This window comes from Rhinopithecus bieti, unplaced genomic scaffold (assembly GCF_001698545.2).
Source record: "Rhinopithecus bieti isolate Rb0 unplaced genomic scaffold, ASM169854v2 scaffold_9237, whole genome shotgun sequence".
Taxonomy (NCBI): Eukaryota; Metazoa; Chordata; class Mammalia; order Primates; family Cercopithecidae; genus Rhinopithecus; species Rhinopithecus bieti.
The window spans coordinates 1,751,730-1,773,500 of record NW_016806263.1 but is presented as its reverse complement, the minus strand read 5'-3'; the positions used below and the strand labels follow the sequence as shown (position 1 = coordinate 1,773,500).

At 41.4% G+C, this 21,771-nt stretch overlaps 1 protein-coding gene and 1 long non-coding RNA gene across 2 annotated transcripts in view; both read left to right on the top strand.

Moving 5' to 3' along the window:
* Positions 1-244: 244 nt before the first annotated feature.
* On the top strand, positions 245-16,359 carry LOC108531743 (uncharacterized). The gene is made up of 3 exons (XR_001886264.1): positions 245-341; positions 15,784-15,924; positions 16,179-16,359. It is a non-coding gene; the product is annotated as an uncharacterized LOC108531743 (long non-coding RNA).
* Positions 16,360-19,181: 2,822 nt separating this feature from the next.
* The window catches only part of CD38 (CD38 molecule), a 76,522-nt gene continuing 73,932 nt past the window's right edge, over positions 19,182-21,771 (top strand). The window contains exon 1 of the mRNA XM_017875343.1: positions 19,182-20,348. Within this exon, the coding sequence (XP_017730832.1) occupies positions 20,113-20,348 (236 nt within the window). The 5' untranslated portion in view covers positions 19,182-20,112. The remainder of the gene's footprint in view (positions 20,349-21,771) is intronic.

The window sequence follows — 21,771 nt, the reverse complement described above, 5'->3', positions numbered from 1 at the left end:
CAGGCAGGTCGTGGGAATCTGGAAGGAGAGAGTCCCACTGAGAGGTTACCTCGAGAAGAGCAGTGGCCTCTGTCAAGGAAGCCAGTGGCCTGAGGCAACCCTGCAGGGAGGAAGCCAGCTGAGGGAGTGGATAACCGGACTTCAGCCACCTTCCTTCCTCTGGGAGAGCCTGCTGGGGCTGGATCCAGGGCAGAGAGCCAAAGGGAGAGGCTGAAGGATCTGGAAAGCCAAGTCGGGGGTGTGAGGTCACAGCTTCTTCGTGTGTATCACCAGTGGGGATTGAGAGGAGAGGAAAACCACGATGGAGGCCATGGGACTGTGGGCAGCTTTTTGGAGCACAGGTGAGATAATCCCCACGATGACCCCCAGAAATATTGAGAGGGAGGCTCTTTGAAAGGGGATGGTGTTCTGCAGAACAATAGAGGCTTTATGAGCCACTAAAATAGAGGTTGTTGGGATTAGTGTGACCCCATTGTGAACCCTGGTCTAAAGGGACCCAAGGAAACAGGGGTATGTTTAGTTTAGGAACATTGCTGAATTTCCAGATGTTCTTCTCTGAAGCATGCACATATCTATGATTGTCTCCTCTCTAAGGGTTGTGTGCAGTTTCTTACCTTCTGTGAACTGGCTGTGAACTCAGTGCCCCTGGGTGGTAGCAGAAGCATGAATGCTGAGAGGAAGGATGTTGCTGTCAGCACTGTGTGGTTTTGAATGAGATAAAGAATCAGCGACGGATGTAGCTGCACACATACTTTATTTTGTTGATTTTCCAATTGATGAAGTATTTGATAAGCATGCCTGATAAGATGGATAAAACGGGCTCTTTCCCAATGGTCCATTTTTGTAATTTAAGTACATAGATTTGTTTTAGATTACATTTAGTGATTTTATGTTGTTTCTGAAAAAGGTAATATAGACACATGGCTTAAAAATAAAACACTATGAAAAAATCTCATTCCCACTCCTGTCCCCTGTTCTGTTCCCACACGTCTTATTCTGATGACCATTTGTTTAAAGATTCATGTAGATCCGTCTAGGGTTTCTTTGCAAAAATGCAAGCACATAAACACATGTTATTACTCCCTACCTTTTCTTACACAGAAGGAAGCATTCAATACAAAATACTTTGTACCCCTTAATAGTACATCCTGGAGATTATTCTGTATCAATACATACAGAGATTCCTCACTTTATTTTTTTCAGCTGCATAATATTCCATGGGAGAGATGTTTTGTAATTTATTTAACCCATCCCATTAGGAACATCATTCAGGTTGTTTGCAATCAGTTTCTCTCCTTTTAAAACAATTTTTTTGAGACGGAGTCTTGCTCTGTTGCCCAGGCTGGAGTGCAGTGGTGCAATCTCGGCTCACTGCAACCTCCGCCTCTCGGTTACAAGCAATTCTCCTGCTTCGCCTCTTGAGTAGCTGGGATTACAGGTGCGTGCCACCACGCCTGGCTAATTTTTGTATTTTTAATAGCGATGGGATTTCACCATGTTGGTCAGGCTGGTCTCGAACTCCCAACCTCTCGATCCGCCCGCCTCGGCCTCCCAAAGTTCTGGGATTACAGGCGTGAGTCACCATGCCCAGTGCCAGTTTCTCTTATAAACAATGCTGCAATGACTAATCTGGTGTATTTATTATCTTTCATGTGGGCAGAGATATTTGTAGGTTGAATTTCTAGAAATGGGGTCCGTGAGTCAAAGAGTAAATGCATTTGCAATACTAATGTATTCAATTTTCACTGAATCTCTGTAGTTTAGCAATGAATTGAACAACTGCATATTATTTATGGGTGAAAATCCCCAAAGAAAAAAGAAATGCTGTGTCCAGATGTAACCTTCAGTCAATGTAGAGTGATAGTAACCACAAGTGATGAATGTCTTGGAGTGTTTATGCATCTGTGAGTGTGTGAGTGTGTGCTCATTTGTGTACTCTGAAACTGTATTTGAAAAAGAAAAAAACAAACTTAACCATCGGGTTATTAGACAGATAATCACTTCACTCCACTTTCCAATCTATGAGTTTCTTATTCCAGTTTATATTCCAATAGTCCAAAGTTTCCAGGGAATAAAGGTAAAACAATCTGAGAGCTCTGAAGTTCTCCACAGGGCAAGTACCATGTAAACTGATAGATGATGTTAAGGTTCTCAAGGTGGAGACTAAACAGTTCTTCCATTCTCTGCAACATAAACATAAACTTTAAAATTACATGGTAAGCTAGATCTTCATTTTGAAAATAATCATGGAATTTGAAAAAATAAAACTAAAGCAAAACACACCACCACGAACAAAAAAAACCACAACAAAACAAGGGGAAAAAACCGACTTTCTGGTGTTTTTGCTAAAAGACAGCAGGGTGGATTGGGGGAAGCTCTTCTCATAAAAGAAAAGTACTAGACAATCTGGCCTTTTAAAGGGTCTTGAAAACAGATTATGCAGTAAAACTGAGCTGTCAAAGACCCTCAGAGATGGTCTCACCTGACTAGTTCTATGAAGCGCCCAGCAAGAGGAAAGTTTTTCTTTCTCATTTTCACTAACGTGGTTTGTGGTTAAAGAGGTGCTTGCCAACGGCAGGCCTGGGATGTGAGATGTGTTTGAAAAATTGTTGAATTTACATTTTGCAATACCAGCCAGACTCAGGAAATGACACTCAACTGCATTTTCTTGACCCCAGTGGAGATTAGTTGAGAATATGTTTGATAGGTTAACAAATGTCGAGAAACATTTTGACATAGGACGTGTTACATGTAACTAGTTTTGTGAAGAAGATCCCCTTAATGGGTGTATTTTCTCTGAATGACTCAGGCCTTCATCATGGGCTTGGGTTATTGTAACATCCAGCAGGTATGTTGGGCTGTGGAGAGCTGTTTTTCCCGCTAGTAGCCTTGGAGGGTGAGGTTTGGAGTGCTATTCACATTTTTCCGTGCACAGCACAGCTGTGCAGTGGCCAGCCATATCTTTCGAAGACACTCATTTGTTGGGGTTCAGGATGCACCACCTCAAAACATACTGTGGGAGATAAGATGTGCCACCCCAAAATACACTTCTTGGTATATTTCAAGCTGGTTATTCAGATAAACTGCAGATGCAGGAGTATCTCTGAAAAGCTGCCCTTTGTAAAAGAAATTTATGCCTATTATAAATTGAAAGTTATGTTTCTTGTAAAATAAATCTACATTAGTAAAACTAGCTGTATCAGGAAGAGGGCTGTTTCTAGACAATTTTTATTACCTGAGATACTTCATTTGCATAACAAGACAAACTTTTACTCACCTTATATTTCCTCCCTCCCCTTCTCATAGCTTGTCTCTACCACCCCTGGAAGCCCCAAGCTCCTCCTATTCCTTTCTGTAGCTCAGGCTGCTATATAAGCTTCAATCATCTGGTCTTTCTTCAACTCTCATATTTTCATGGGACCCCTGTGCCAGTGTATGTAGTTAGACATAGTTTTTTCTTGCTAATCTGTTATATGCCGATTTAATTCATAGCCCTGTCGAAGAACCAAGGAGAGTGGAGAAAGACCATTTGGTTCTCCCTGCACGAACTGCAGTGTATTTTTGTGGGCCCAAGGTCAAATACCAGCTCCACTGTCCTAGACCTGTGACCTTGGCTGAACAGAATAATAATCCTTCTGTCTATAAAGAGGACAAAAGCACACGCCTCCTAGACTGTTCTGAATAGTGGTCCCCTGTTAAAGAAAACTTCTTCTCAACCTCACTCCCTCTTCACCACTTCTTTCCATTAATATTACAGAGAATCCTTTACAGGGAATTTCTTTTTTTAAAAAAATTATTTATTTATTTTGAGACAGAGTTTCACTCTTGTTGCCCAGGCTGGAGTGCAATGGCGCGATCTCGGCTCTCTGCAACCTCCATCTCCCAGGTTCAAGCGATTTTCCTGCCTCAACCTCCCAAGTAGCTTGGACTACAGGCATGGGCCACCACCCCGGCTAATTTTGTATTTTAGTAGAGACAGGGTTTCTCCATGTTGGTCAGGCTGGTCTCGAACTCCCGGCCTCAGGTGATCCACCCTCCTTGGCCTCCCAAAGTGCTGGGATTACAGGCATGAGCCACCATACCCGGTGGGAATTTCTTAAACATTAAATGTTTAATGTTTGAAAACCCAATAACATCAGCATTTTAATAACAATTTTATTGTAAATTGATAATTTATAATTGTGTGTATTTCTGGGGTACAAAGTGATGTTATAATTTATAAATACAATGTAGGAAAATTAAATTAAGCTGGTTAACATATCCATCACCTCAAATATTTAGCACTTTTTTTCAACTTTTATTTTAGTTTCAGGGGGTACATGGGCAGGTTTGTTACACAGGCAAATTGTGTGTCACTGGGGTTTGGTATGCTACTGATCTTATCACCCAGGTAGTGAGCATAGTACCTGATAGCTGGTTTTTCAACCCTCCCTCCCCTTCCACCCTCTCTCCTCTAGTAGTCCCCAGAGTCTATTTTTTCCATCTTTATGTCCATGTGTACGCAATGTTTAGCTTTCACTTAAACGTGAGAACATGGGGCATTTGATTTTCTGTTCCTGCATCAATATACTTAGGACAATGGCCTCTACTATCTTAAGCTGCATCTTTTGCAGCTGTATCCATGTTGCTGCAAAAGATGTGGAATACTATGCAGCCATAAAAAAGAATGAAATCATATCCTTAGCCTTTTTTGTCATGAGAACATTTGAAATTTACTCTCTTAGCAATTGTGAAATGTACAATACTGTTTATTAACTATATTCACCGCACTATGCAATAGATCTCAAAAAAACTTCCATATTCCTTCTGAGATTTTCATACCTTATTCATCATCTCCCTAATACCCTTACCCTCCAGCCTCTGTAACCACCCGTCTGTTCTCTGTTTCTATGAGTTTGATTGCTTTAGATTCTTCATTTAAGTGAGAATATGCAGTCTTATTTAAGATCAGTTAGTTAAGTTTCAGTGTGTATAAAGTATTTGGTGTCAATGCCTATAGATTTCTATAGAATGAAACAGGACAAAACGTTTCCCACCTGAGCCACAACCTGAATGCTGGTGTTGTCTTCACTGCGGGTGGGCCATGGAGCTACGGCCTACACACCTCAGTGCCTTTTGTAGGGAATCATGGCTAAGAGTCAATGCTTGGAATCAGGTGGACAGGGATCAAGTCCCATTTCCACCACATATATGTGTGTGTCCTCAGTTAAGTTACCTGACCTCTGTCTGCTGTAGGCAAAATTCCTAGTTACGTATATCAAAACCATCTCCTGGTGCATACTGCAGAATATTAGGAAGCTCAAGCATCTCAGGGATGGGGAAGGACTAAGGAAATAGCCAAGAATAACATCCAGATTCTACTACTGGTCCGCTACGGAGCCCACTACCCAGATTTCTGGGTGAAAGAACATGATGTGCCACTCAAGGTCTGACTGGTAGAACTCCCAGCAGTGGTACCTCTGAAAATGCTGTGTTCACCACACTCAAGTTTTCAAATCTGTAAAACAGGTATAGTAATAATATTTACCTCATGGGGTTATTTTGAAGATTTAATAACACTGTGTACAGAGAGACCCCAGTATGGTGTTTGGCACTTAGTCAATGTTCAGTTAATGTTTGCTCTTCATTTCCTCCTTCACTTTCTTCTACCTAAACTTCTCCTCTATTTTCTTTTTTCTTCTTTTCTCTTTCTCTACCTTCTTCCTCCTCCTCCTGTTTTTCTCATTTCTTCACTTCTCTTCCATGCCCTTTCTTCTTCTTCATTCCTTCTTTCTCTTCCTAAGAGTTGGTAAGAGGCAGTGTATGACTATTCTGCCAATGGAAACAATTTTCCCTGTTTCTGTGACAGGGGGTGTCATGGGGTACAGCGCCAAAGAGCTACTATTTAGTTGGATAGTACCATAAATTAATAAATGCTCAATACCCCGCTTTCTCCTTTTCTTTCCCCCCTCCACTCCCAGTATTTACCCAGTCGCATCAAATCTGGAATGGGCTATCTTCATATCAGAACCAGGAAAAATGGTAGGGAGTTGCACCAGAAACTATAAACCCTATGTGAGGGATTTTGTTTAACATCTTTTTTTGAGATTGAATTTACAAACATAAAATTTATTCTGAAAGTATATGATTTAGTAGTTTTTAGTATATTCAGTTTTGTGACTATCACACACGTTTACAACATTCCTCTCAACCCCAAGAAAATCCCATTCCTATTGGGCTGTCACTCCTCATCTACCGCCATCCAGTCCTAGGGAACTTCTAATCTACTTTCTGTCTCTATGGATTTGCCTATTCTGGATATCTCATGTAAATGGGATTATACAATATGTTACTTCTTGTGACTAGCTTCTTACACTTAGCATGTTTTCGAGGTACGTCCATGTTGTGGTATGTGTAAGCACTTCATTTTTTTTTTGGCTCAATAATATTTCACTGTGTGGGCAAATCACATTTTGCTTATCCGTTCATCAGTTAAGGACATTTGGGTTGTTTCTGTTTTTCAATTATTATAATGCCTTTATGAACCTTCATGTACATTTCTGTGTGAACATATGTTTTCATATCTCTTGCGTAGATATCCAGGGGTGGAATTTCCAGGTCATGTTCACTCTGCTTAACATTTTGAGGAATTGCCAGATTATTTTCCAAAGCAGCTGAGGACATGGATTTTTGTCTGATTTGTTCACTGCTGATCAAGTGCTGACATATGGTAAACTTAAAACTATTTATGAAATAAACTGAATAAATGAATTAATAGTTGTCTGCTAAAGATATTATTTTTCCTTATATATATAAGCATGCATAAACAAATATATGCATATATAAATATAAATACATATAAATATATATGTATATATTTATTTATTTATTTTTCCAGATAAGATCTCCCTCTTTTACCCTGGCTGAAGTGCAGTGGTGTGATCTTGGCTCACTGCAGTCTCTGCCTCCTGGGCTCAGGTGATCCTCCTTCTTCAGCCTCCTGAGTAGCTGGGACCACAGGTGTGCATCACCATGCCTACCTTTTTTTTTTTTTTTTTTTGGTATTTTTAGTAGAGATGGGGTCTCACCATGTTGCCCAGGCTGGTTTCAAATTCCTAAGTAAACTGCCTGCCGTGGCCTTTCAAAGTGCTGGGATTACAGATGTGAACCCCCGCACCCAGCCAACATATTTTTGTTTAAACATTACATATGGCATATCGTTTTTTTGTTTTGTTTTGTTTTTGAGACGGAGTTTCACTCTTGTTGTCCAGGCTGGGGTGCTGTGGCGTGACCTTGGTGCACGTCAACCTCCGCCTCCCGGGTTCAAGCGATTCTTGTGCCTCAGCCTCCCGAGTAGCTGGGATTACAGGCATGTGCCACCATGCCTGGCTAATTTTCTGTATTTTTAGTAGAGACGGGGTTTCTCCATGGGCATATAGTTTTTTAAAGTGGCAATTGCTGTTTGTTAAAAATGAAGTTTTAAAATTCTACTGTAGCTGTGGAGTTCTAGGAAAGAGGCTTTTTTGGCATGTTGTCCTGTGTGCCACCTTCTCACTTGGAATGGTAAAGAAATTAACTGAGCATGAAACTTAAGTGAGATAAAATTGTATGTGGCAATACATGTATACAATAAAACAGGGAACGTATTGAAGTGCTGAAAAACAAGAAAGTAGTTTCTTTATTGTTATCTTCCAGTCTGTTGTTAGCTTGGTAGCTAGAAAACCAAGCTTTAGGACATAAAATATGAGAAAATAATTTATGAATGAGAATCTGGATGAAGTTGTAATTTTAGTTAATTCACCATTCTCTCACGTTTGCCACCACATTTCTGTGCTTGGGCTTGCATGATGGTGTGCACAGTGATAAATTATTTTTATGTGATAGAAATTCCTTCTCCTGGATGGAATATAGACATGCACAGAACAGATACCTTGTCTTGAAGGTCTTTATATTCCTGGAACCCAGCCCACAGCCAGGTAAATAGCAGAGGCTCAACACAGGTTTTGAGTGTATAAATGAATGAATGAGTGAGCTTTTGTTACATGATTTTCATGTTTATGTGCTATTTTCTTTTTTTGTACATGGTTTTAAGAACTTAATTTGGCCGGGTGAGGTGGCTCACGCCTGTAATCCCGGCACTTTAGGAGGCCAAGACAGGCCGAGGCAGGCGGATCAGGAGCCTGGCCAATATGGTGAACCTCTGTCTCTACTAAAAATACAAAAATTATCTAGGCATGGTGGCATGTGCCTGTAGTCCCACCTACTGGGGAGGCTGAGGCAGAAGAATCGCTTGAACCCAGGAGGCAGAGGTTGCAGTGAGCCGAGATGGCGCCACTGCTCTCTAGCCTAGGCAACAGAGTAAGACTCCATCTCAAAAAAAAAGAACTTAATTCAAAACTGTGCATACATATGTGTGTGTATGTATGTATATACAACTTTCCTTTTATACACACACACCCATATATACATATATACACATACACACATAAGTAGAAGGATAAGTAAAAACATAATTTTCTCTAGGTACTATGATTATGGGTGGTTTTTATAATCTTATTTGTAACTGCTCATATTTTATTATATTTAAAGTTTATTTCATTTAAAATATTTAATTAAAATAAAGATTGAATATATTCAAAGCATACAAGCTTACAACAATCAAATGAACACATCCATCACCACCCATGTTGTATATTAGATTCTCTGAACTTAGAACTGAAAGTTGCTACTTTTTAACCATTTCTCCACTTCTGCCAACCCCAACCTCCTGACAATCAACATTCTACTCTCTGCTATGAGTTTGGTTTTCTTAGAGTCCACATATGAGTGCAATCATACAGTATTTATCTTTCTGTGTCAGGCTTATTTCACTTAGCATAATGTACTCCAGGTTCATCCAAATTGTCATAAATGGCAGGATTTACTTCTTTTTTATGGCTAAGTAATATTCTATTGTATATATGTACCACAATTTTTTTATGTATTCATCCATTGATGAATACGATGGATCATTAGGTTGATTTCAAATCTTGGGCTATTGGAAATACATTCTAACTATGAACATGAGGTATTATCCTATTACTTTTCAAAAACCATGACTTCTATACTATTGATCATGGAAATGATAATAAAAATGCACTTTCTGATAAAGAAAAATATGACTTTCTAGGTATCCTTGATGATGTTTGTTGGACAATCAACTCTTAAAGAGCTGAGTTTACTTTTTTTCATACATGACTTTTAAACCGATCTATGTAGTTTAGAATATGTTTTTAATAAAATAAATTAAAATGCTATTTCGCAGAAGCAAATATTTGTCTCATTAGGCCTTGTATCGAGGAGGAAAAAAAACATCAAAAAGGAAATATTTTACAAGATAAGCTAAATACCTGATTCTCCATATAATGTGGAGTTTAAAATCTATAGGATAGTAAATTCCAGGAAAGAAACAAAAAAATATAGTATAATACACCAAAATATTAATATTAATGCTATTGATTTCTGATTCTTGAAGTTACAAGTAGTTGTAATTTTCTTTGTACTCTTATTTTCAAAATTATATATAAGCACACAATTGCTATTACAACCTGAAAATTATTTGTAGAGCTTGTTACTTTTAAGAAGGAATGTCTTTCTGAAATATACATTTGAACTTTGCTTTGATTACTAATTATTTAGTAAAATATTAATAAGAAGAATTTTACAATTTATTAGAGTAAGAAAAATTTACTGTCAGGGAACAAAACAAAATAACCAAGACATTCTTCAGTTGGTAAGTGGATAAACTGTGATACCTTCAGACAAATGAATATTATTCATTAAGCCATGAAAAGACACGGAGGAACCTTAAATGCATATTGCTAAGTGAATGAAGCCAATCCGAAAAGGTTACATGTTGTGTGATTCCAGCTGTATAACATTCTGGAAAAGGCAAAACTGCAGTGACAGTAAACAAACAAATAAACAACAATGGCTGTCTGAGGTTGAAGAGAGGAAGTGATGAATGAGCAGTTTAACAATTCTGTATGATACTATAATGGTGTGTGGAAGTCACTCTACCTTTCTTAAAACCTCTAGAATGTACAACATCAAGAGGGAGTGCCAATGTAAACTATGGGCTTTGGGTGATAATGACATGTCAATGTTGGCTCATGGATATTAACAAATGTACCCCTCTGGGTGGGATGTTGATAGTGGGGGAGACTGCATGTGTAGGGAGAAGGAAGAATAGGAGAACATTCTGTATTTTTTGTTGGATTTTGCTGTAAACCTAAAGCTGCTCTAAAAAAATAAAATACAATAAAATAAAAACACAGTGAATGATATTCAGTATCACTATTTTCAATGAATTATATTTGGGGCTTTCTTTTGGAATTTTGTTTGCTTTTGTTTTAACTTTCTCTGAAAATGCTGCATTGAGAAAGCATTGCACAGTTGCTTCTTAAATATTCAAGAATGTGTTCCTCCCCTCAGCTGAGATATTTGACCTTCAGCCTCTTTGTGTTAGAATATAAGAATGGAAAGTGTAATTGTCCCAGGGAATCAAGTAAACATCTTATTAGAAAATCTTTTGAGAAAATTTTGGCACAAGTTGGTGTTCTGGGTGTGTTTGAAATGCATATAAAGAATGGATCATATATAAACTTTGTCCACGTGCTATGATGGGCTAAATTTGATATCAGAATGGATTTTAAGAAATATATATATTTAGCATCTATTCACCCTACTTCTGGTGACAACACCCAGATTTTCCTCTGGAGAGCTGCTCATTACTTTACTCTGAGCTGATGTGAGGCTCCACCCCCAAGATCAGGCCCACAGAAAGTGACTCAGACTCAATCTAATTAGAGCACTCCAGTCCCTTGCCACGGTGACTGGATCATAAATGGGCTCAATGAATGCTCATGGCAAGAAATTTATTAAGTGACTAGAATGAGGTGGTGTGTGTGTGTTTGTGTGTCTGTGTGTTTTGCAAAGTGTAGAAAAGCATGAATTCCGGAGCCCTATTGCTTAGGTTTGAATCCCAGTTCCCCACTTCCACCACCAACCAGCTAGGTAAACTTGGAAAAGTCACTCTTCCTCTCTGGGCTTCAGGCCTCAGTCTCTTTCCTGTAAGATGGGGTCAAAAATACTACTTATCTCATGGGGTTCTTCTGAGGATTGAACAAGTTAACTTTTGTGGAGCACAGCACAGTGTTTGTCTCAACACTTTCACTTGGATATGTAACAGGCATCTTAAACTCGACATACCTCAAATGAATTCTCCTTTCATAGTCTTTCTCCACTCAGTAAATGACAACTCCATCCTTTCAGCTGCTCAAGCCAAAAAGCCAAAAATCTTGGAGTTGTGTCTGACCACTCTCATTGTCTCTTTACTCCATCAGCAAATCCTGTCTGTTGTACCTTTAAAATATATTCAGAATTTAATTGCACCTGCTGATGCCAACCCAGTTCAAGGTACCATCATCTCTTGTCTGGATTATGGCACCATGGCTTCCAAAATGGCCTTGTTGCTTCTGTCTCCGCCCCACTTCCGTTTCTGCTCAACAAACAGCCAGAGTGAGCCTGACAAAACACATCAGGACATGTCACTCTTTTGCACCAGTGCCTGTCTATCTCCAGGTCCCAAACACACAACTACATCTCTATCCTTATCTCCCACGTTTCCTCCTTGTTCTTCCTGTGCCATGCACCTGTTACTTGACCTCTGCTGTTCTCTGAACACACCAGGCTTGCTTCTGCTTTAGGGCCTTTGCAATTGCTCTTCTCTGTCTGGACCCCTGTTCCCCCAGATTTCACCTCACCTTCTTCAGATTCTTACCCAAGTGCCACCTTCTGAGTGAGACCTTCCTTGGTCCTTTACCCAAAATTGCAACCTTCCCCCCAGTCTTTATCCTGTTCCCTGCTGAGTTGGTTTCTTAGCCCTCACCATCACCTCACATGTGCTATGGTTTACTTATCTTGTCTATTATATGTCTATTTCCCTTTAAAACATAAGCTTCTGGCAACTGAATTTGTTTAACTGCTATTAACCCAGTACTAAAATAGTTCATGGTGCTCAGTAAATATTTAATGCACAAATGACTGAATAAGGGGATGGAAGTAAAAAGAATTACATTCCAGTGTGATACTCATCAACATAGGGTTGTGCAGTGCCCTCTAAGCACCAGGGACTTGCTAGCCACTGAGGACGTACCTGAGACAAAGATTGTTTGGCATCCTTCTACAATCTAGTTGGGGATGGAGGTGGGGTGGCAAAACTGTCCCAAAAAATCAGGAAGTGTAGGATGCATATGTTTATCCATGATACGAGCTTATAATCCAGACATGAAGGGCTGTAAAAGATGTCTCAGATTTGGAGTGTCTAAACTGTCACCTGAAAGTTAAGGAATAGCAACTGGGTGAAGGAGGTGGGGCAGTGGGAGAGCTGAAAAGTCACCAGATCTGTTAAGCTGTGGTCAGACCTAAGGGAGGATGTGGCTGAGAAGTTGACTTCTGATGAACTCCTATCTTTACTCTGATGAAATAAACAAGGAGGCCTAGAATGAACGGCAGGCAGCCCAAGTGAATTAAAAGCATTTTGAGGCATCTTGCCAAGTTCTATTTACTCTTATTTCATTAAAAATACAGAAAGAGTAGTAAATACAAGATTCAGCCTTGCTCAGTTTCAGGATGTGGGAGGAGAAATCATACAGCTGTCTTACAGGAATCTGCTAGAAAGAAGCAGGTCACAGGTGCTCTGTGTGGCATCAACGAGCATGCTTTTCTGCTGTTTTTGATATTCAGCATTTATCTATTCGTCTTTTCGTGATTGTATCCTGCCTTGAGGAGGCACAAAACATATTGAGGAGACAAAGACCTCCCTAAAAAAAACAGGTTAACCCTGAGCTTCCTGGTGACACTCAAAAGTCTTCTGACCAGGAGAAGTGTGAAGAAAAGGCGAGAAAAATCCCTGGACCAACCAAAGCCCACACGCTGCCGCATCCCGCGCCCAGTGCCCATGTCCCACTGACACTGCCAGCATGCCTGAGAGAATGGCGGAAGGGGATGCTATAGGAGATAAGACCAAGGTGAAGGATGAACCACATAGTAGATCTGCAAGTTGTCTGCTACACCTGCCCCTCCAAAGAATATTCGCAAACCAAGCAATGTAGCAGAAGTAAAGGGCTATATGGTTCCTTTAGGTTTTATTTCCTCAAGTGTTTATTACATTTCACAGAAAGAGAAACTAACATCTGAAGTTGCCCCAAATCCTTGATGATTAATAATCAGAAATGAAGACAAAACAAACTTGAAACTGTAACTGTGTGAGGGTTGAAAAACCGACATTCTCAGGCACCGTCAGTGAGAGGGCCAACTAGTACCACCCCTTTGGCTGGCAATATCTTTCAAAATTTTAAGTGCTTGTGTCTTTTGACCCAGGGAGTCCACTTTCAGGAATGTATGTACTTGGATACCTAAAAATTATGCCACCACAAGAATATTTGTTGTAGTATTCTGTGCTCATTTATATAGTTAAGTAAACTCTAGCATACTATATGATAGAATTCTAGGGGTCAACTAAAAGAACTGGGTAAGCAACACGTGCTGGTATATAATGTCTTCAACACACATTACTATGTGAGGAAAGCCAGGTACACAACAGGATATGTCTTACGCTATAATTTTAATGAAACAATGAAGATCTCTCTGTCTCTCTCTCTTTGCTTCTCTGTGTGTGTATGCTGCTTGTTCATTAAAATGGGAAGAGGGGAGTTCAGGGAAGAAGAAAGAATCATTTTCTGAATCTAGCACTTCGATCTATTTGACATTTACTCCATGCGTGTTTATCATATGTATTGTCAGAAATAAATAGCCTTTTCAAAGGGGTATGTTTTATGGCAGGGATTAGATGTTTTGTTTCACAAGTTGAAAAGCTATAATTTCCAACGGTTCAGTTTCATAAAGAGCAGGTGGCAAACCTTCTTGCATGGTAACTGATTTTGAACCTTGCACTATAGGGATCATGAAAGAAAGCACATGCCCAAGAACAAGAAAGTAGAAGAAGGCAGGGAACACAGTAAGGTCAGAAATTACAGAAATGAATCCAGAGGCAAAACCCACGTTTCTGTCATTCACTTACTGGTTTGTTCAACCAGCATTTATATACATCAACTTGATCCCAGGATACTTAGAGAATAAATTTCAATTGCTGACAACCTAGCCTTGTGTAAACTCCTGGTTTCCTGAGGAGGGGACACCTTGAAGAAATTCTCAGAGTGTGCATTCCTGGGCTAGGTGGTACAGACCAGAGCCTCTGAGATGGGTATTGTCTCATGAGATCTGCTGGCATCTATGTTATTCAGCAAGAAGAGTGTACAACAATTTGCAGATCGAACTTATCTTGGGAGCTAAGTGGGGTTAGAAAAGGCTTCCTGAGGATGTCTCATTGAAGTTGAGACAGGAAGGGTCAGTAGGAGTCAGCAGGTGAAGGCATAGCATCTGTGAAGGCCTAGAGGTAGAGGAGAGCTTGGGCTCATTGGGGGCAGAAAGAAGGCCAGCAGGAGTGGAGAAGCATAGGAGCTGTTGGGGACAGAGGTGCCCATGGAGGCTAAAGAAGCAGATGTGGGCTGACTGACAAGCTGCTTGCCATGTCCAGAGCAAGAGGGGAGGGAATCAGAATTATGTTGTAAAAGTTATATCTTTAAAAGGAGTGACTTGGAAAAAAAAACCTCACCAGCCTATACCAGTGGTGTAGATAATACATGGAGGAAGGTGGAAAGAGTGGAATCGGGAGAATGGTGGGGAAGCTCTTCCTGGGTAAGAAAGGAGGTGAACTTTTCCTTGGACTAAGTTAGTTGTAGTGGAGATGAAGAAATGGATATTTAATGAATAATTTGCAGGCAGTAGGAACTGTTGTCCATGTGGATACGCGGAATGAGGGAGAGTGAAGGGTCAAAGACTGGGAAACTTCTAGCTTGAGTAACTGCAGGAGATGTTGGTTCTTTTCACTGAAATGCAACGGACCAGAAGAGGAGCTGGTTTGACAGAGAAAGATTAACAGTTCAGTTTTGGACAGAGTGAGTCTGCATTGCCTATGAAAGCACTCAAATGCAAATATTGTCTTTTCTAACAACTCTTTGGTCCCTTCAGGACCTCCCAGCCATGAGCTCCCTCATCTTTTCGTGATCTCTCACCCTTCTTTTGCCCCTGCTTCAGTTTCTGTGGGACTTAGATGCCACGGATCATTATTAAAATCCCATCCTTGAGGCGAGTGGATGGCTTGAATCCAGGAGTTTGAAAACAGCCTGGGCAACATGGCACAACCCCATTTCTGCAAAAAAATACTATAAGTTAGCCAGGTGTGGTGGTGCACACCTGTAGCCCCAGCTACTTGGGAGACTGAGGCAGGAGGATTGCTTGATCCCAGGAGGTTAAGACTGCAGTGAGCCATGGTCTCAGCACTGCATTCCAGAGCCTGGGTTACAGAGCAAGACCCTGTCTCAAAAAAATAAAACAAAACAAAACAAAAACAAACAAACCAAAAAACAAAAAACAAAAACAAAACAACTCATAAAACCAAAAACAAAACCCATTATTGCTTAAAGTTTCTGCTTCCTTGACCTTTTATTCTCCATTATACTTACCAGTGTTAGGGGCTGAATGGTGTACCCCCCAAATTCATATGTTGAAATCCTAACCCTCAGTGACTTAGAATGTGACTGTATTTGAAGATAGGGTAATAGCTTTAAAGAGGTAATTAAGTTAAAATGGGTCATTAAAGCGAGCCCAAATTCAGTATGACTGGTGTTCTTATAAAAACAGGAAAACTGGACACAGAGGAGTTCACAGGGAAGACCATGTGAAGACAGAGTGAGAAGACAGCCACTTACAAGCCAATGGGAGAGGCCTCAGAAGAAATCAGCCTGGTGACGGCTTGATCTCATACTTCTAGCCTCCAGACCTGTGAGTCAATACATTTCTGTTGCTTAAGCCACCCAGTTGTGGCACTTTGTTATGGCAACCCTGGAACACAAATACATGCAGCAAATCCCAACCCTGTCAAATCCAACTCTGTTCACTTTCACCCTTTCGTTTAAACAGTGGTGAGTGGCTGGGCAAAAGAACACAACCTACTAACTGACCTTTTAAAAAATTCCTGACCACTTGATAATACCCTGAGAACCCACAGTCCATTTGCTCTCCTGGTCTCCTTCCAGGTCTACCAGCACCCCAGCAACTCTCAGAAGATAACGTTTTTTTTCTCATTTCACTGAGAAGTAGCAGCAAAGTACATCCACATCATCATCATCAAATCCAGGAACCTCCCAATCCTGAAAGCTGTGTTTTCCAAATTTCTTCTGTGAGGTGGTGGAGCTCCTACCCACACTCTCACCTGTGCTTTGGATACCTATCACCAATATATGAGTCCAGGAGTTCAAGACCAGCCTGGGCAACATGGTGAAACCCTGTCTCTACATAAATAAATAAATAAATAAATAAATAAATAAATAAATAAATACAAAAAATTAGCCAGGCCCATGGTGGTGCATTCCTGTAGTCCCAGCTACTTGGGAGACTGAGGCAGGAGGATCGCTTGAGCTCAGCAGGTCGAGGGAAATTACTGGAGCAATTGTCAGTTGTTGCCTGCCTACTGAGTCATCCCAGCATCCTACAAACATACTGTGATAATCTCATCTTAGAACAAAATATTCTCTCCTGACTTGACTGCCCAGCATCCTCTAGCCATGGCTTTATTTCTTGATTCCATTTTACAGAAAAGCTCTCCACACACACAAACTCCAGCTAACTTACTGATACCACTTACCTTCTCACATACTCTCCTAAACCTACTGTGGGTGGGCTTTGTCCTCATCATTCCTCTAAAATGATTTCTCTTGTCAATATCATCAATAACTATCAGGGTACCCTTCCTCTTGTCTCAGGGATCATCCTTCCCAGTTCTCCTTGCTGAAGCTCTCTCATCTTTCTGACCTCTGCCACAGGAGTAGCCCATGGCTGAGCCTCTGGAACTCTTCTGTTTCTGCACACACTCTTCACATGATCTTATATATACTCTTGGCTTTAAAAACTGTCCATAGCTAAGACCTCCCTTATTAGTGTCTCCATCATTAATCCCTTGCTCAAACTCCAGAAGCTTATACCCAAGTGGCTCCTTGATGCCTCTTGTTAGGTGTCTAATAGACATCTCAAATTTAGCACATCAAAAACCAAATTCTTGATTCATGCCTCTTCCCAAGACAAAATCTACTTCACCTCCCATTTTCTCATCACTGGAGATTGCAGTGCTTTCCTTCCTTTGGTCAGTTACACAAATAAAATATCTTGGCATCATCTTTGACTCATCTCTTTCTTGCAAATGCTACGTCCAATTCATCAGCAAATCCTGCCACTGCTACCTTCAAACTCTATTCAGAATCCATCTTTTTTTTTTTCTTTGCCACCTTCATTACTGGTATTACAGCCATTATAACTGTTGTCCATCCTTATCCTCCTAAAATTTCTTCTCAATACCAAGCCAGATTGAGCCTTTAAAATAGTATGCCAGATCAAGTCATTTGGTGACCTTGTATGGGTTAAAAATAAAATGCACACGAATGGGTTAAAAATAAAATACAAAAACAGACACACAGACCAATGAAACAGAATAGAGATCTCAGAAATAAGACTTCACATCTACAACCATCTGATCTTTGACAAACCTGACAAAAACAAGCAACGGGGAAAGGATTCCCTATTTAATAAATGGTGCTGGGAAAACTGGCTAACTATATGCAGAAAATTAAGACTGTACCCCTTCCTTACATGTTTTTCAAAAATTAACTCAAGATGGATTAAAGATTTAAAATATAAAACCCAAAACTATAAAAGCCCTAGAAGAAAATCTAGGCAATACCATTCAGGACATAGGCAGTGGCAAAGATTTCATAATGAAAATGTCAAAAGCAATTCCAACAAAAGCAAAAATGACAAATGGATCTAATTAAACTCAGGAACTTCTGCACACCAAAACAATCATCAGAGTGAACAGACAATCTACAGCATAGGAGAACATTTTCACAATCCATCTGACAAAGGTCTAATATCTAGAATCTACAAGGAACTTAAACTAATTTACAAGAAATAAACAACCCCATTAAAAAGTGGGCAAAGGACATGAACAGATATTTCTCAAAAGAAGACATTTACATGGCCAACAAACATATGAAAAAAAGCTCAACATCATTGATCATTAGAGAAATGCAAACCAAAACCACAATGAGATACCATCTCAGGCCAGTCAGAATGGTGATTATTAAAAAGTCAATAAACAACAGATGCTGGTGAGGCTGTGGAGAAATAGGGACACTTACACTATTGGTGGGAGTGTAAATTAGTTCAACCATTGTGGAAGACAGTATGGGGGATTCCTTAAATATCTAGAACCAGAAATACCATTTGACACAGCAATCCCATTACTGGGTATATACCCAAAGGAATATAAATCATTCTATTATAAAGATACATGCATGCATATGTTCATTATAGCACTATTCACAATAGCAATGACATGGAATCAACCCAAATGCCCATCAATGACAGACTGGATAAAGAAAATGTGGTACATATATACCAGGGAATACTGTGCAGCCGCAAAAAGGAACGAGATCATGTCCTTTGCAGGGACATGGATGAATCTGGAAGCCATGATCCTCAGCAAACTAACACAGGAACAGAAAACCAAGCACTGCATATTCTCACTCATAAGTGGGAGCTGAACAATGAGAACACATGAACACAGGGTGGGGAACAACACACACTGGGGCCTGTTGGGGAGAGTGGAGGGAGGGAGAGCATCAGAAAGAATAGCTAAAACGTGAGGCTTAATACCTAGGTGATAGATTGATAGGTGCAGCAAACCACCATGGCACATATTTACCTAAGTAACAAACCTGCACGTCCTGCACATGTATCCCAGAACTTAAAACACAATAAAATAAAAAAGATAAAATATAAATAAAACGCACAGTCCAAAAAAGTCATCCTGTCCTACAGGGCCATGGGTGATCTGGCCTCCTGCTACTTTCTGAACTTCTGTTCTGTTTTCTTCAATGCTCTAGTCTAACTACAACTGGCCTCCTTGCTGCTCCCGAACAGGCCAAAGGCTTTTCTGCCTTAGAGTCTTTGCACCTGCCATTTCCTCTGCTTGGGAAATGTTTGTCCCAAGGGAGTTGGGTAACTTGATAGCTCACATTACTTAGGACTGTGCTTGAATGTCACAGATGTTGTCTTAACAAAGAAGAGGCAAGAAAAGCCACTTTATTATTTATTAAACTCCCACAGAGTGCAGTATTACTGTGTGCCAGACCCTGCTTCAAACACATTTCATGGACTATAAAACTGCATCTCTGAACAACTCCATGGAGCTGGTAGGAAAAACTTACACTTAATGGGTGATTACCATGTGCCAGGTATTATGCTAAACACGTTGTAGATATTAACTGACTTAATTCTCGTAACAATCCCATGAAGTAGGTACTGCTACTATCCTGGCTTTACATCTGAAGTACGGAGTTGGGTAACTTGCCCCATGTCATCCCAGATGAACTAAATTTGAACCCGGAGCTTAGCCACTGATGCCAGTTGAGAGGAGTCAGACTTAAGTTGAGTCTTCAGTCTTTAAAGGTGGTTGACCAGGCATTTGTCAGAGTTAAGAAGAAGACGTAGGACACCCTTTTCCAGGCAGAGGGCATTGTGTGCACACAGGTATAGAAGCGGGCAGCCCGCCCTCATGCGTTCCAGGAAGCAAATGTGGCTCAGGTGTAAAGTGCCCGGTTGATGAAGGGAGTTAGGGGAGGGAGTATAAGGATGTACTGTCTGCCCCGTTAGGACAACTGCAGAGGATTAAGGGGGCTATTTCTCCCTAGAGGTGGAGTGGGTGGGTCACTGCACAGGAGCCTTGGTCTTTTAAACTCTTATTGGTGTAACCAGCCACTGAACTCTGAGGCAACGGGTTGGGGGTGGGAAGGGAAACATAGAAAAGGCAAGTGAAAGAGAAGGGGAGGTGCAGTTTCAGAACCCAGCCAGCCTTTCTTTTGCTGCCTAGCCTCACGCCGGCCTCATCTTCGCCCAACCGACCCCACCTGGAGCCCTATGGCCAACTGCGAGTTCAGTCCGGTGTCCGGGGACAAACCCTGCTGCCGGCTGTCTAGGAGAGCCCAACTCTGTATTGGCGTCTGTCTCCTGGTCCTCCTGATCCTCGGCGTGGTGGTCGCGGTGGTCGTCCTGAGGTGGCGCCAGCAGTGGAGCGGGTCGGGCACAACCAGCCGCTTTCCTGAGACCGTCCTGGCACGATGCGTCAAGTACACTGAAATCCATCCTGAGATGAGGTGGGTTGGTGACTAATGCGCACCGGTGGGCACTGCGGGGACAGCAGGGCCTGGCGCGCGGGGGAGCGGCCCAGATCGCCCGGAACCGGGCATGTTCCGTGGCGGGTCAGCCGAGAGTCCGCCGGGTGGTGCTGAGTAGGGAGTCCCGGGCTCGGGGCTCCGCGGGCCGCTTGCAGGACCAGCTGGCCTTGGCATCGAGCGTGCCCACGGAGGGGAGGGGGGCGCTGCTCGGTGGCTCTGCTGCGTAGCCGGTGAACACCGGGCACCGATGCCTGCCTTCTGGGCAAGGTGCCCTGAGCCCAGCCCCTCGCCGGGCTGCAGCCCACCCTCGGCACGCTCAGCCCCGCTTCACCGCTTTAGGGACAGAAAATAACACGCAGACGCAGGAGGTCGCTGACATCTTCAACTTTTTCTGCGGTGTCCGCCCGCTGTCTCTGACCCGAAAGTGCCCGGACGGTTGCAAAGGACACTTGATTGTGGCTTGCAAAGCCTGTGGTCGGAGAGGAGGGTGTAGAAGGGCTAAACCACGGAAGTTAGTTTTATTCATTTACATAAAACAGCATACCGATTCTTTTTGCGCGGGCTGAAATACATGTGACCAGAGAAGTAATTAACAAAACAATGTCAGCTTCTAAAAACTGAGACATTACTTATATGATAAGGCGCAGCAACTCGGTGAATCTGTACAAACCTTGGAAAAAAACCACCACATGGGACCTTCCAGTTTTCTCATGCTTCTTCCCAGCTACTAACCTCTCCTAAAGGGAACTGCTTTTTAGATTTGATTCCCAGGGCTTGCTTTCACAGGCAGGACTCATTTTCGTTTCTTGTAAAACAGAACAAGCCGGGATGGCAGGCAGGGGGAGCTGCTACTTTACGCTGTGTGCTTGTGATAGCAAAATCCCGCATTTAAGCAATCCCAGGAAATGAGCGAACAGACCTCCTTCGCCTCCCCGAGCACACGCTACGGTTCCGGTTGCAAAATGTTCGCCTTCTGGGATTCCCAGCGTCCCGTTAGTTGTTCTATTTACACATCATTAGATACTTAATGGAGAGAGACACTAGAAGTTGAGGCGTTCCTCCAGGCTGCATTGTAAAGTATGAAGTGAAATCCAAAATGAAATGGTAATGTCAGAAAGCAACCTCATGCCAAAAAAAAAAAAAAAAAAAAAGGAAACTAACACTGGACACCGGTCTTGAAGATCTTTCAATGTGAATACATATAGATTTATCTCATTTCTTTTAACAGCCCATTGTATTTCATAAACTAGATGCAACCATTTCCTATTGACAGGAAATTAGCTTGTCTCCAATTTTTCAATCCCACTTATCCAACAAGTACCTGTTGAGCACACACTCTGTTCCAGGCAGTGATCTAGCTACTGATGACACGAGTGAATGACAAAGTTCTCGCTCACGAAAT